Source organism: Atta cephalotes (assembly GCF_000143395.1).
Source record: "Atta cephalotes unplaced genomic scaffold scaffold00028, whole genome shotgun sequence".
NCBI classification, from domain to species: Eukaryota; Metazoa; Arthropoda; class Insecta; order Hymenoptera; family Formicidae; genus Atta; species Atta cephalotes.
The window spans coordinates 3,523,464-3,538,501 of record NW_012130092.1 but is presented as its reverse complement, the minus strand read 5'-3'; the positions used below and the strand labels follow the sequence as shown (position 1 = coordinate 3,538,501).

The window sequence follows — 15,038 nt, the reverse complement described above, 5'->3', positions numbered from 1 at the left end:
ATATATATATATATATATATATATATATATATATATATAATCTTTATGATTTGTGCAAATCGAGTTTTAGTTATGTAAATAGATAATAAAACTTTACATTTTTATTATCTAATAACATCGATGAATGCAAGTTAAACATGTGACGCATGCTAGTTATGAAAATCTAATCTTGAACGATAAAAAATTGTGAAGACAACATTAAGTTCTCGTAAAATCTATTTAAATTTGAACAAAAAAAATGAAATTATTTATGCGATTTGCAATTGTCTTCTTACCATATGTAATTCAAAATTATGAAAAAAATCCACTATATACCTTTCTCCTTTCATGTGATCGTTATTACTATATTATTTACGCAGATAATGAAGACAAGAATGAAAACTAACAACACATTTGGATTTTATATAAAATTGTTATGTTGCCAAGAATTTACTTTCTTAGCCATTACGACTATCATCAATCATTCTTGAAGATCTTAGCAAACTAAATCATGATTGGAGCATATGTACATACATAATCCAAAGAATGTTTTTGTTTGGGAGACTAAGGGACTTCTAAAAAAAGCAAATTAGAATCTCTTTTGTAATAAATCTAAATAAAGTATTATTGTATCATGTATTTGAAGAAACATGTTAAAATAAAGAATACATTAAAAATTAAATAAGACTCTGAATAGAAACGCATTAATACCTGAATTTGTAATTTAAAATTCAATTTACTCGAGTTATATTATACTTATTATACTTCTTAGATAGTAGAGTTTTAATACTGTCTCTAAAATTTTTAGAGTGCATCTTACTCTACTGAAGAGTGAAATTTTTTTTTAAGACTGATTCAATTTTCACTCTTTTGAGTTAGATTCCATTCCAAAAAATTTAGGAAGTAATAAAGACATAATCATTACATATATTGGACCGTAATGTAAAATATATTTGTTACTGGACTGAAGATGCTTAAAACGATTAAGAGCGCGATCGAGTTGCCGCTACAAATACTTCGAAGTATTTTTGATTGGTCAATTAGTAAAATTCTTTCTTCCAAGTGGTTAATCAAATGCTTCGGAACATTCGTAATGGCTTCTCGACCACACTTTGAAATGCACAAATGCTTCCAATTCTGACATGTGAGCTTATTTACGCGCTATCAGCAACAAAGAGTGTGGTCACGCGTATCTTATGACGATCCACCGTGTCCGAGGGCAGACCATGTACGAAAATACATTTACGTGGAGCAAGAAGATAAATCGAGGTGGCAGCGAAAGATAGTCGTTGCTTCGTTGACCTCCGTTCAAATTAGAATAATGTCGCGAAGTGAACAGTGGCTGGCAGAATATAGTGAAAAATTTTCCCAAAAACAAAATATAAAGTTACCAATCTCTATTGTTACATTAATCAATAAATTTCTATTTAAAATGTATCATTATTTAAATAATTCTTTGTTGAAATAATAATTTTTTGTTCAATTTTTTGTTTATTACAAAGCGAATACATAATATTTTTCTTCTCTTTATCTTTAAATTGCATTTTTGTTCACGTATTTATTTCTTATTTTTTTCGTAATCGTCCTATTGTACGGTATTTTGTCTCTTGGAGCTCTTTTGTCTCATCTCAGGAATAATTGCCAAGCATTGAGTGGAACGTACATGTCTCTTCATAGCATGTCACACGTGACATAGTCACAACGAAAGTTCTCGGTCGAGTCTGATTTCAGCGGGGCTTCAGTTAAATTCGGATCCCTTTTAATCTGTAGACCAGCTTATTTAGAATTTAGGTTTGCGACGGTCAACAAGAACTAGAATGGAGGAAATAGAACAGCTTCAAATATTTCGCGATTTATATGATGTAAATGAGAGAAGCATAGGTAATAGATAATTTTTCCTCTTATTACAATTGGAAAACATGAGTTTTCTAATATTGTTAGACAACAATAAATAATCAACTCAATAATACAATAAATAATTATAACAATAAATAATTTTCAAAAGAGTTGAGAGAAAGAAGAAAGAATAAAACTGTCATTGATTCTTCTAATTAAATTTCATTAAAACTATATTTCTGCATGTTTATCGCGCGATTACATCGAGAATTATTTAAAATTAAAAAAAATTAAAAAAAATTGTATCCATAAAATTATATATTTTATTATGACGTTAAGAAGTAAAGAAATAAAGAAATAAAGTGTGCAAGAGAGCACAAGTATGGACACTATATGTTGACAATGCGAACGGAACGGTCATTAACCGATCCTTTAAATCAAAGAATTTATTATTAGTTTTAGCAACTCTTTCTTTTCACATTTAAAATAAAAGAGATAGATATATACAATTTAATAAGAATAATAGCAGTAAATAATAATTGCATTTGTTAATAAATTAGGCAGATCTTATTTGACTATTAAAAAAGTGCATACGATATTATATTATAAACAAATTAATGAATGTTACTCGCAAGTAATGTTTAAATAGACGAGAGCGCTTTTATGGAGAAATGGGTAGTGCGGAGCAGCTGAGAGATGAATGAACTTGAGGTTCTACAGGAAACAAGTTTGATGGATATAAATATAACATATATGATATAAATTTCAGCGACGTTGTTATTATTGTTATTATTGTCTGCAATACTATTACCACTGTTTGAGTTCCTGTCCCGTACAGCGCTTCACGGCCTTCGTACCCTTCGCTCAGAGGGGATAGCCTAAGTTTAGACCCGGCAAGACTCTGGCCGCGTTCAGTGTAAAACCACCATCCTCGAGAATCAATTTCTTCGCGCCGGACGTGCTTTCCGCGTGTAAATTTCATTGCGTACGTTTTGATCGGCGAGAAAGCTCCTCGTACGCGGTTCGGAAGAACAAAGAATTTTACATCTCGTGAAGGAAACTATAGAGAGAGATTATCGCGATGGCATACAGCTGGGATAATCGTGTTAATTTCATAGTGAAATTTCTGTATGGTTAGTAGATGCGGTGGATATTGCAAGGGTGGTCGAGATAGTTTCAAGCAGAGGAGGACAACAATTAGAAAGACAATGTGATTAAATGAAGAGGCAGCGCATAAACACGCTACGAAATTATGAAATATCGAAAATTAGAAGTAAATAGTGACTTCTTGCAAAAATAAATAAAAGTATAAAATAAATAAATTTCTTTCATATAATATAAAACTTTGTTTTGTAAGACAAAATTAGAAACTTTGTAATAAAAAGTAAATCAATATTTTTTATTTTATTAATTAATGAAATATCTCCTCTGTGTAAATACGCATTGCATCGTGCAGCAAATGCATCCCCTTGCATTGTCTTACATATCTCGTGTGTTCCCTCTTGTGTGTAAATTTTGTGGCATGGTAATTGGTATAGTAGTATAATTGGTATAATAATATATGTATATAAGAAGTGTCTCACATAAGTGTTAAACATAAGACAATAAAAGCGCTAAGGAAGAAAATGTAAAATATAATTTTTTTGTTATTTTTTTAAATATGAAATATAACCATATAATTAAAAGAAAAATATCTTTCTTTTTGAAAATATTTTAAGTAGTAGAAATATATGTGATTTTTTAATAAAAATTTGATTGTTTTATATATTTTGTTATTGTTATTTATTATTAATATACATATATATTTCTTTATACAGACAAAAAGAGTTATTATAAAAAGATTATGTGATTTTTATATATAAAAAAGATAAAATCATCAATTGATTATTTTAATTCTATGTACAAAAATCATTAAAACTTTGACTGAATATTCTATGCAAAATGTTTTATATTTTATATAATTTATATATATAATGTATATTATGTATATTAATGTATATTATATACATACAAAAAGTATACAAAATTTTTTTATGTATAAAAAATATATACTTTTCGATAACTTATCTAAATAATATAATTTTGTACACAAAGGAACTAAAAAATAACAAGAAAATTATATCATATTAAGTTAATTAAAAATTCTAAAATTTAAAATAATCTTTAAAAGAAATCGTTAAAATAATGATAAACAATGCTCTTGTTAAGTAGGAAAAAATCGATTCTTTGTATATCGTATATAAAAAAAATGGCAGAAATTTTTTGTTATACCTGTTCTACTATTATTGAGCAATTATTTTAATTTGTTAAAAAAATTAAACATTGATTATCATTTAAAATATAATATCTCAGTAAATAATCAACAGCAACATAATGTTATAATTTTACACTTAATAATATAATTGTTATGTATAACATTTTATATTATATTTATATTGTTGAGTGTGAAATAATATAGATATTGTTGATGTTTTTACTGGGATAGGAACATATAAGCAGTTTAATAAAAAAAAGTTAAATAAGAAAAAATCGACTATAAATTAATCAGGCAATATTCAACAGTACAAATATAATAAGAAATATAAAAATGAAAGATTTCTGTTCGTAAATAAAATCTAATAGTTTAAAATAAGTGCCTTTAGTGAAAAGAATATCTTGTATAACTACAGATATTGATAACAACGGATATTTGGACAAGCATGATTTCGAGTGCATGGCATTAAGAATGACAATCATCGAAGGCAAAGGCGAATTTAATTATAGTCGATACCAAGAAAATCTTCATATCATGCTCTCTTTATGGGACGAAATAGCTGATCTGGCAGATTTTGATAAGGTATATCACTATTGTGAAAAATATTATCTAAAATTTAAATCTGGAACTCATTACATTACACGATGAGCGTCTAATTAAAATTATTTTCCAAACATTGATTCGTAACTTTGATAATTGTTGGTATATCTATAATAGAGAATAAAAGTATATAAGTATTTAATAAAGAATAAAAAATCTTTTATAATATATTAAAATAAAGATTATCATTTATTTGTATTATTCCTTTTCCAGAACGACGTTGTAACGACAGACGAATTTAAAAAGGCTATGCAAAGTAGCTGTGTTGGTCGTTCTTATAACGATTTTCCTCAAGCTATGAAGATGTTCATTGATAGTCACTTCAAAATACTTGACATAAATGGTATTGTATTATAAACGTAAAGAAAACGTTGGCCGATATTCATAATTCATTCTCAAGACAGTCTTAAGTAATATCTTAAAATATGCTAATAGTGATTCTGTAATTGGTCTTTAAATATAAAAACACGGATCATATATGTATACCGATCATTGTGTAGAATAGTATTGTAATTAATAAATTATAATTTCTTTCTATAAAATTAGATCAATAGAAGAGATTGTTAATCGAAATTATTATATGAAATAATTTTTAATGTCTGTTCCAGAGGACGGCGTAATTGGAGCTGAAGAATTTCGATATGATTGTGCTTCAAGGATTGCTGTGGATAATGTAGACATTCTTGATAAAGCTTATCAAAGTCTTTTAAATGTAAGTGAAATAATTTGACTATTTAATAAAATAAGAATGAAAATTCCATTAAATTCCTTTTTTTACACTCTCTTAAATTTTTATGAATAAACTAATTTCTGTTACTTTAAAGAATTAATGTTACAAAGCGGTAATTTGTATTTACTGGGCGGCAATTTTTAAAATGTATTAAGTCAAGTACATTCCAATAAAAGATACGTAATTTTTTATTTTATTGGAAATCAAAGATACGCAATAATAAAAAAATTACGCTATTGCAATTATTATTTCATTAAAATATTTATTTTCTCTCCATTCCATGCAATTGTTCAAAATTCAATAAAATTCTGAAAGATTCAATATAATCGTATACCTTTTCATGAGATGTGCATATATTAATTAAAAATTAAAAGAACGATTGTTTTAAAGTAGTACTTCATTACGTTAACAGGATGATGACAGAAGACGCGGTGGATTGAACTTATCACGTTATCAAGAATTATATGCGCAATTTCTCGGTAACCCTGACGATAATTGTCCAGCAATCTATCTTTTTGGGCCAATAGGACAAGAGTCATAACTGAGATACTCAGTTGAAACGATGTCAATCTTTATTATAAAAAGTTAAAAAAAAAGGATAAAAAAAGCTTCAAGTATACGCTCCTCGAAAAATAACTGTTATGCATAATTTGAAAAAACCCAAGTGAAATGAATTTTCTTATTCCTATTCAAAGGTCTTCTTATTTCAATTCAAGCGATAGTATTTTTAAATTCATAAAAAAAATTATATTACAAAATTGTGCCAATTGAAATAAAATTTATTTACATTGTATAATCTAATTTAATTTCCAAATAATGTATGTATATTTTCGAATTTCCACTTAAAGATAATTTTATTTCAATCCAAATCGTAGTATCTTTTGTTTTAATAATTTTATCTAAATCAACAATGTATATATAACGTAAAAAACTTGGCGCGAAAGTGTAGAATATTTTTAATATAACGGTTTGTGCGTATATATATATATATATATATATATAATGTATATAAATATATTTTACTCTCAACGTCAAGTTCATGTTAAATATTTTTGAGTTGCAACAAAAAGACACTACTATATGAATTAAAATAAAATTATTTTTGAGTGGAAATTTGAAAATAGATATATCTTTTTTAAGTTATTAACAAATTTTGTATATGTATATAAACAATTTGTAACAACGCATTTTTTAACGCTGATTCCCATTCGCCTAATTTATTATTTGTTTACTTTTTCATTAATTTTGATTTTTTACATTTACTCCTAGTGCATTCACAAATTTTTGGCCGATATTATATATGTGAGTGTAACAACAATGCAAAAATGTTAATTGCCACACACAGACAGTACAGATTTCCTGAAATATAATTAAACGAAATAATATAATGCAGTTAAGTATATTGTATAAACAGGAGAAAATTTATTTGTATTTATGTGACAACACAGTACGCTTTGTATGCTATTTGAGTTACTTCTCTTACAATTAGTTTTCTTTCCTTCTTTTTTCAGTTTATTCATCATTACAATTTAATTTGACGCTTATATTTTTTCATTTTTTTTCACAATACTTCTTACTTATATTGAAGCTATGATATGCATTTTGTCATACATGGTGCAGTATAAATTGAAGATCATTTATTAACTTTATTTGTTTATTTAGTAACTTTTCAAATGGACCAGTACGGTATATATTAAATTTAATGAAAGGTATCACTTCATACATCGAACACACGCCAAAATAGTAAATTTGTACATTTTACGACATATATTTATGTATATGATTTGTAACATTTAATGATTTAACGCAGCTTCTCTTTTTCCATGTCTTATACATTTATCTGCACGCAAGTACATATATCGTAATAACAACATGAGAAATATTAACAACTTTGTATCTAGCGAGTTCCTTTCTTTCATAATGGTACAGACTGCTTGACAAGTAGTATAAAAGTTACACTCGATAAAAACGTCCGTGAAAGATTCTTTCAATCGAGAAGCACATTAAAGAACATATTGTTAGTAATTTATCTGCTAATTCTTGTTATGTATACATAAACAAGAGACACTATTGTAAAATTTGTTACATATATCGAGCGAAAGCGTCGTATTTTAGATATAGAGAACTTACAGCCACAAGCGCACTAAATGAAGTTGGCAAATCTACCCCGCATTGGGAATCTAGCAATTGAATGTAATATTCCTATTCTCTTCCACATTCAACGAAAACCTTACTATTCTAAATATTTGGCTAAATCATAATAAATTCATGACTAATCAATCAGTGATCAAATTTCTTTGCAATAATAGAATATATTTGTTTCAATTTAATGTGAGATTATTGTGAAGTTTATCAAAGAAAAACATACTTGAATACATATTTTACGATCCTCTCAATTAGTTTTAATTACAAATATAATATAACAAGCAAATTTTAAACCAATTGATTGCTAGAATTAATAACAACATATATATTTTGTTCCTTTGAGGTTTTTGCTTACTAAAGATCATACAAAATCACAATTCTTTCACAGTTTCTATATGTGCGAGGATGATTCAAATATGAAAGAGATTTTTTTGTGTGTAAATACAAATCAATGTTAGTATTTTACCTTGAATAATATATTTTTAAAATTGTCAAAAAATATAATACATTTTTATCTGAATTTTTAGATTAAGATGGCTGAAAGGTAATTTCAGATATTCAGTTAATTATCAGAGAAATTTCTCTGAAAGTTAAGACTGGCGCGTCTGTTCAAAATATTTAGAATTGATATCTAAAAAAATAAAAAACGACATATTTGAAAGCAACAACTATTTAAAATTTCAGGTAGATTATAATTTTATGATCCGACGCGTGAATATTCTCTACAATTTTTCTGCTTTCCTTAGTCGGTCTCTTCTCAATATTATTCTTTTACTATAAACTAATTGTAAGCAATTTAATAAAATTTTATGAAGAAAATTGAAATTTTAATTATATTTTGAGCGAAGCAATGATCAAGTAAAATACTTATCATGAGAACATTATTTTTATTATAGAAATTTTTTTTATAACAGCTATAACTCATTCAATAGTTTCTGTTCTAAATGTCTAAGTATTCGGACATTTAAATTTGAATTTCTCCACTCGTCATTAAGTTTGTTCCTCATTCCTGAACTGATTGCATTTTTTAGAGTTTATCCTTCCATAAAAGAAAGAAGTAAATTTAGAATGTCTGACTAGTGCAGCAATTCAGCAATAAAAAGATAGATTTAATAACAGGTAAATAGAAATTCAATTTTTGAATATCTGAATATTCAAAATATTTAAAATAGATATATTTAAACTATTAAAAATTAAAGCAAAAATAACTAAGTATTTATTTAGCGAAATCAAGAATATTTATACAACTTGCTAAAAATTCAGACAATCTATCTGCAAATTCAAATAATGTGACTGTAAAAAAACTTCAACCACTTTTATTTGAATTGTCAGTCAATAATTTTTTATAGTATAGAGACTTATTACGATATTAGAATAAATAATAGTAAGTATTATTGTGCAGCGTATTGTTCAAGTTTTTTTCGAACAAAAATATTAAAATATTGAAATTTTGCGTAAACTATGTGTACAGTTTGGAGACTATTCCAAAGGCGGAAGTACGCAACAGCACTCAGTACTTTGATTGAATTGCAATGATTGAGAAACAACTACCGCGAAGTCACAACTATGTAAGGCGTGAACAGATACCCCATCTCTAACTTAATGTAAACATATCTATTAATGCTGATTTGTAATCATATAAAAGTCTTGTTCATATTTGAGCTTCATTATGTATAATTATAAATATACAAATAATCTAATTATTAAAAATAAAGTTTACTCACATTGAGTTTACTCATAATGCTTTTAATTTCTTATTACATGTAGCAATAATAAACTTAGATATTCTAAATATGAATATATAAACCGTGTTACGTGACATTCTAAGGTATATTTAATATTGCTCTATGTAATTTAGTCTATTTTCTATATGTAATTTATTCTTATTCATGTAAGGTAAAAGAAATGATTCATGCGTAATCCTCATTTTATGGTAGTATTTTAATCGATGATTATTTCCCTATTTAATTTGAAGCAATGACACTTCTGCCGAGATAATTTATCACTTCGTGATTTTTATTATATTATAAATAATTTATCATTTCTACAATATGTCTAATTTATTTAAAGTTTCAAATAGGTATATACATTTATAGATTTTTATTTTTCAAATTTTATTGCTTTATTCTTTTATGAAAAAACATACATTTTTCGTTATAGCAAAGTATGATACAATTTTCCATGCGTAATTCCATATGCACAGACTACTAATCTGTTTTTTCTTTCCAATATTTATTAATTCTAATCACAAGAATTCTTACCAAGCTTTCTAACTATAGCGTTAGAGTGCTTTATAAAAAGCAACAGAAAGGAAGCTATTTCTTGAATAGTTATATACAAATAATATAAAGTTTAACCAATCCAATCAAAAACATAAAATGATATTTAAAAAAATATTTTAAAGATTTAATATGTGTCTTTAGTATGTGTCTTTAATATCTTTTTCACAAGAAGCTCCTCTCTGGTCTTCAATTCTGATCAAAAATCTTGCAACGATATTAAAGAAGACTACAAAACCAATACTTGTAAAGCCGATTTTTCAAATGGGCCTTGCAAGTTCAGTAATTAAATATAGATCCCCGTATATCAGTATACTATTATTAGAAACGGGCATCAACGATTTATCATGGCTCAGTTAAAGCGTTAAACTACGATGCAGATCGTAGAATGCCGAATTCGGCAAATAATAAGTTTATAATAATAAGTTTATAATATATTTATAATATATATAATATATATTTATAATATATTTATAATATAAACAACAAAGAGCCTCTTGTCAGATAATTTATATTGTCTGAAAATTTAATAATTGTATGAAATAGACAAAAAAATCAGATATGCGAACTGTGAGAATTTTTCAAAAAATAATCTCAAAAGCTATGTAATAAAAATAAAAAAGATTTAAATATAGACATAATGTACCCCATTGATCCATAGTAAGCTAGCGACAAAGGAACAAAAACTATACTCACATTATTAACTAGCCTTAATTTAATATCTTAATGTTATAAATTTGAAACTTGACAAAGCAAGACAATATTTACTTAAGAAGTAGACAAAACGTACTCAAATCTAATCGACAATACTGATAATTATACATTTCACAACAAAAATTCAATTCTTAAATAACATGGTGAAGATTCATAACATTCGTGCCGAGAATATATATACACTTTCATACGCGTAATCATACCAATGATCAGTATGTAGTAAATTCTGTGATTTCTTACTATCAAACATTCATTAAGATTAACAGAATTCTTATATCCTAGAGTTAAAGATAATCATATAAAAAGTCTAGTTAGAATAATTTCAGATGTATTGATGTAAAATGAATGATTCGATAAGATTCAAATTAAATGGACTTTGATGAATGACTTCACCATGAAACTTATGAATTGTTATAAGACTTGAAAACTTGATTCCTGATATAGATATCATTTGAATATCATTCGTTTTTAAGAATATCAATGATATCATTGATTTATGTGTTCATTTAATTTCACTTAACTTTTATATTTTATTTTAAATGTGGACGGCATAAGAATAATTTACTTAATTATAAATATTTAGTTGATTTAATTCTTCGTTTGCACATCTTTCACGACTTTTCGTAGCACATAGGTGCGAATTCGCATCTGTAATTTATCATTTTTTTTCAACTTAAAGGAAAAACTTGTGCGAAATAACTTCATTTTAGTGACGTAATGTCAGAGATAATATATTAAAAATTGTATTAGTCTCTTAGTCTCTTAGAGTAATAATGTAATAATTAAAGATAAACTTTAGTATGCGTTCGAACTTTAGAAAAACTCGCAAATGACTCCGTCAGGAAAAAAAATCATATTTTAAACATAATTACTGTTTAAAACATGCTTAATTAATGTTTTTAATATATGTTTTGAACATGTTTTTATAATATAGTTTAAAGCATGTATAAAAACATTAAAAATATTTAAAAAAAAACATCTTTTGCCAATCCTGCTTTCCATTAATCTCGTTTCTCGGAATCCTCACTCTTAACAAAAATCCTGTTATCGACATTTTTCGAGACAATATTATTTACGAGTTATTTCTATCGACCGTTTAAACTGCCTAACTATTTCAGTAAAGATCCCTTCCCCCACGCTACTCGAGTCGTTCGTTCTATCTCTTATGTATCAAAACAGTATTCTGGAACACATCTTCTATAGGATTGTGATAATGTAATCAATACGATGTAAGTTTTATTTTGATTGACGTTTGTATAGATTGGATTGTTTTCAATTTTCTCATATTGTTCACAGATTGAAATTTCATTGAAATTTTAACATTCAGTCGATCAACTGTTTGGGAATAATTTCTGTTTGTCAACGTACAATCCATCGGAGATTGTTAACTTAACTTATTTTTACTTATCATTTCATTCTACTTTCGTCTATTGCGGATTACAACTGCTATTATATTAAATCTGAAGATGGCTCGATCAAGAAGCCGAAACGTAATTATTATTTGATTAGATCATCAAGATATTTTATTGTTTTGAGATATTTTATGTTATACCACATCAAGATTTTTAGAAAAGTAATATCGAGAATCTGTATTATTATATGTATATGTTTTTATATTCAAGTTTTGATTCTATGTCCTAAATTTATTTTTATTTGATAACAAAAATCTTTATATAATTTTAAATGAATAAATGAATAATATATTGATGAAATAATCAATGATTATCGAAATCGTGTTCTTGTAATGTCATATAAGGGAATTTTCTTTATAATTCAATAAAAACGGTGTGATGAAAATAGTTGTGCCAAATATAAGAATTATCCAAGTTTATTAAGCTATATGGAAATTGTGTTACAAGAATATCGTGTTATAGGATTGTCGCAATTTTTGCATCATATATCGAAATCGTGTTTTCAGAGTACTATGTATAAAAGAGTTGAGTATATTTAGTAATGTATATTTAGTAATGTATAATAAAATTGACAAATGTTTCGGCGCTATCAAACAAACTCTTCTGGCCATCTTTAATCATTGTGTCATCTGTTCAATCATTCTTGTTTGAATTTAAACTATAGAATTCGTTTTAGAACTAATTAGCTATAAAAAATGCTGATGCGAATTCACTCACTATGTGCTACGAAGGGTTTATTATAATTCTAACTATACGAAATCCTGAAGTTCAGTATTGTTTTTGATATTATCGCTAAAATAAACTATTATTTTAGAAATATCAACTTCTTAGATTTAGATTTATTTCTCAACTGTTCAATACTTTTAGAGCTTACTTATTCACACATTACGGTTGTTTGCCGAATCGGTCGTTCTGCCGGATCAGTTTTTTTGCTCTACAGTGGCAATACATTTTTTATATAGGAACGTTTACACGTTTAAGATTATATAGTATGTGAGAAAATTATCGAATCGAACACTCGGTTTTGTCACTATAAACTATATATGGGATTCGGTAAAACAAATCGTTCAGATTTAGATTGATTTGCACCGATTCAGTGAAATTATCGGTACAGTCAAAAACGTATCGTGAACGAATTCTTTATATTATATCTACATAAGTGATAATTGAATATCGATATCAGAAAAAGGATTCATGTCACAATTGCGAAATGCATTAAAAATAGGAAAATGCATTTTATATTATATATCCATCACATTTTTTATACTATTATTGACAAATTTGCTTAATAAGTAATAAGAAAAACAAAAATTCTTCGTTCTAGAGCAATTATATTCTACATAAAATCGATCACGCGTGTGATTAAGCGTTCGCGATTGCGAAACATAATTTAATTTTGAATACAGTCTGTGAGAGAATCTAATATTAAGTTAAAAAAAAAAAGAAAACCTTTCTTGAAATAAATACATTAAAAATGACGAAGACCTAGAATTATACAAATTTATTTACCGCTAAAATATAATGCCAGATATGAACGTAGATGGACATGTTCACCAGTCTCGAAGAATTTGTAGAAATAATTCGTATTAAACTTTCTGTATTTCGGAGGAGAGATGAACTTGTGAATCTCTCTCGGCTCAAGATAACAGATTCTATTGATAACTTATTTAGTAGATTAATTTCAGTCCTTCTAAGTACAAAAATTGCATTCGATTAAATCGGCAATGATCAATTCTTCGTTAGAATGTTACATGGTGATCAGTCACATCAATGGAGTTCACACTGGCGTAGGAAGTGGACGCGCGTTGTTGGTTGTCGTTTTGGAGTAGAGGAGAATCCGGCTTGTCACGTTTGTGACGCCTAGTTTCGCTTCCGCTCGCGAATTCGCGGGCTCTTCCACGCCTTCGGCGCGACATCACGCCTGAAAAAAAAAAAAAACATAAAAGCATACTTTAAGTATTATTTTAAATCTCCCCTTCCAGCACAATCATCTCCCATCGCACTGTGTGATTCTATTGAAATCGTATAGTCAAGATTGTGTTGCTATGTGTTACACTGATGTATACAACTTACTTCTTTTTGCGTAAGTATAATTTTCTAACATTTCTATGTGTTTGTAACATTTCTATTTTTATTTCGTACAATACGTACAAGAAGCAACTTATTAATTACAACAAATATATTTCATGCAATAACGAGTATATTCGTATTTGTGTAAAAAATATTAATTCTTCAAACATTTCTTCAAGTAATAAGTTTGTGACGTTACTATTTATAAAATATAACATATATAATATTTTAAAATTTCGAGAAATTCTTTAAAAAAATTTTTCCTTTTTTTAGATATTGACATAAGCTATATATAAATCAAAATACATATTGTATTTGCCAATATACATTGAAAATGAATTTCAGTACACAACCGTATTAAAAATAATTATATTTGCTACAAAAAATTAAGACTTTAAAAAAAGTTTTCCATTGCTTATTATATTGCATTTTGTTAAAATAATATAAAATTTTTTTTAATGTAGCATATAGAAAAAAGTAAGCTTTAATTTCAAATTATGACATTACGAAACAGTTAAATATTATAAGTTTATATAAACATTTATTTAATTTATGTCTTTGATTACTTATGTAATTTACGTATTTAAATCTTTTAATATCTTTTTACAATTACATTATTCATGTTATTCATGTTATTATTATTATCCATTTCATTATTCATGTTATTATTATTATCCTAATTTTCACATTCATTATATTTTTATAGTATGATAAATAAATATTATATTATGATAAATAAAAAGATGCAATGTATTGACAAATATAATATCCATTTACCAAAATAAAACAAAAATTTTATAAAATAAAAACATTTAAAAAATGTTATGATCATTTTAAATAACAGATCAACCCTAAACAGATATAGAGGAAATTTTAATATGTAATTTAAAAATAATTTATAAAACATTACATAGATAAAAAGATAAAATTGCAAATTAGAACCACATAAAAGTGATCCTATATACTATATATATATATATATATATATATATATATCTCTATACTATTTCTTTTCTACC

At 26.4% G+C, this 15,038-nt stretch overlaps 2 protein-coding genes across 2 annotated transcripts in view; one reads left to right on the top strand and one right to left on the bottom strand.

The window, feature by feature from the left end:
• Positions 1–1,796: 1,796 nt before the first annotated feature.
• On the top strand, positions 1,797–6,192 carry LOC105620703 (sarcoplasmic calcium-binding protein 1). Its single transcript, XM_012202193.1, has 5 exons — positions 1,797–1,860; positions 4,485–4,651; positions 4,883–5,012; positions 5,278–5,381; positions 5,812–6,192. The coding sequence occupies exons 1-5, from the start codon at positions 1,797–1,799 to the stop codon at positions 5,938–5,940; spliced, it is 594 nt and encodes a 197-aa protein (XP_012057583.1). The 3' UTR covers positions 5,941–6,192.
• A 7,337-nt stretch (positions 6,193–13,529) lies between these two features.
• The window catches only part of LOC105620753 (Niemann-Pick C1 protein), a 23,537-nt gene continuing 22,028 nt past the window's right edge, over positions 13,530–15,038 (bottom strand). The window contains exon 18 of the mRNA XM_012202244.1: positions 13,530–13,875. Within this exon, the coding sequence (XP_012057634.1) occupies positions 13,689–13,875 (187 nt within the window). The 3' untranslated portion in view covers positions 13,530–13,688. The remainder of the gene's footprint in view (positions 13,876–15,038) is intronic.

What these genes read in the sequence shown, in the direction of transcription:
- LOC105620703 (XM_012202193.1), top strand. Translation starts at nt 1,797, where the DNA reads ATGGAGGAAATAGAACAGCTTCAAATATTTCGCGATTTATATGATGTA. An exon ending in TGTAAATGAGAGAAGCATAG is followed by an intron (nt 1,861 to 4,484) that starts GTAATAGATAAT and finishes GTATAACTACAG; the next exon opens with ATATTGATAACAACGGATAT. An exon ending in CTTATCAAAGTCTTTTAAAT is followed by an intron (nt 5,382 to 5,811) that starts GTAAGTGAAATA and finishes TTACGTTAACAG; the next exon opens with GATGATGACAGAAGACGCGG.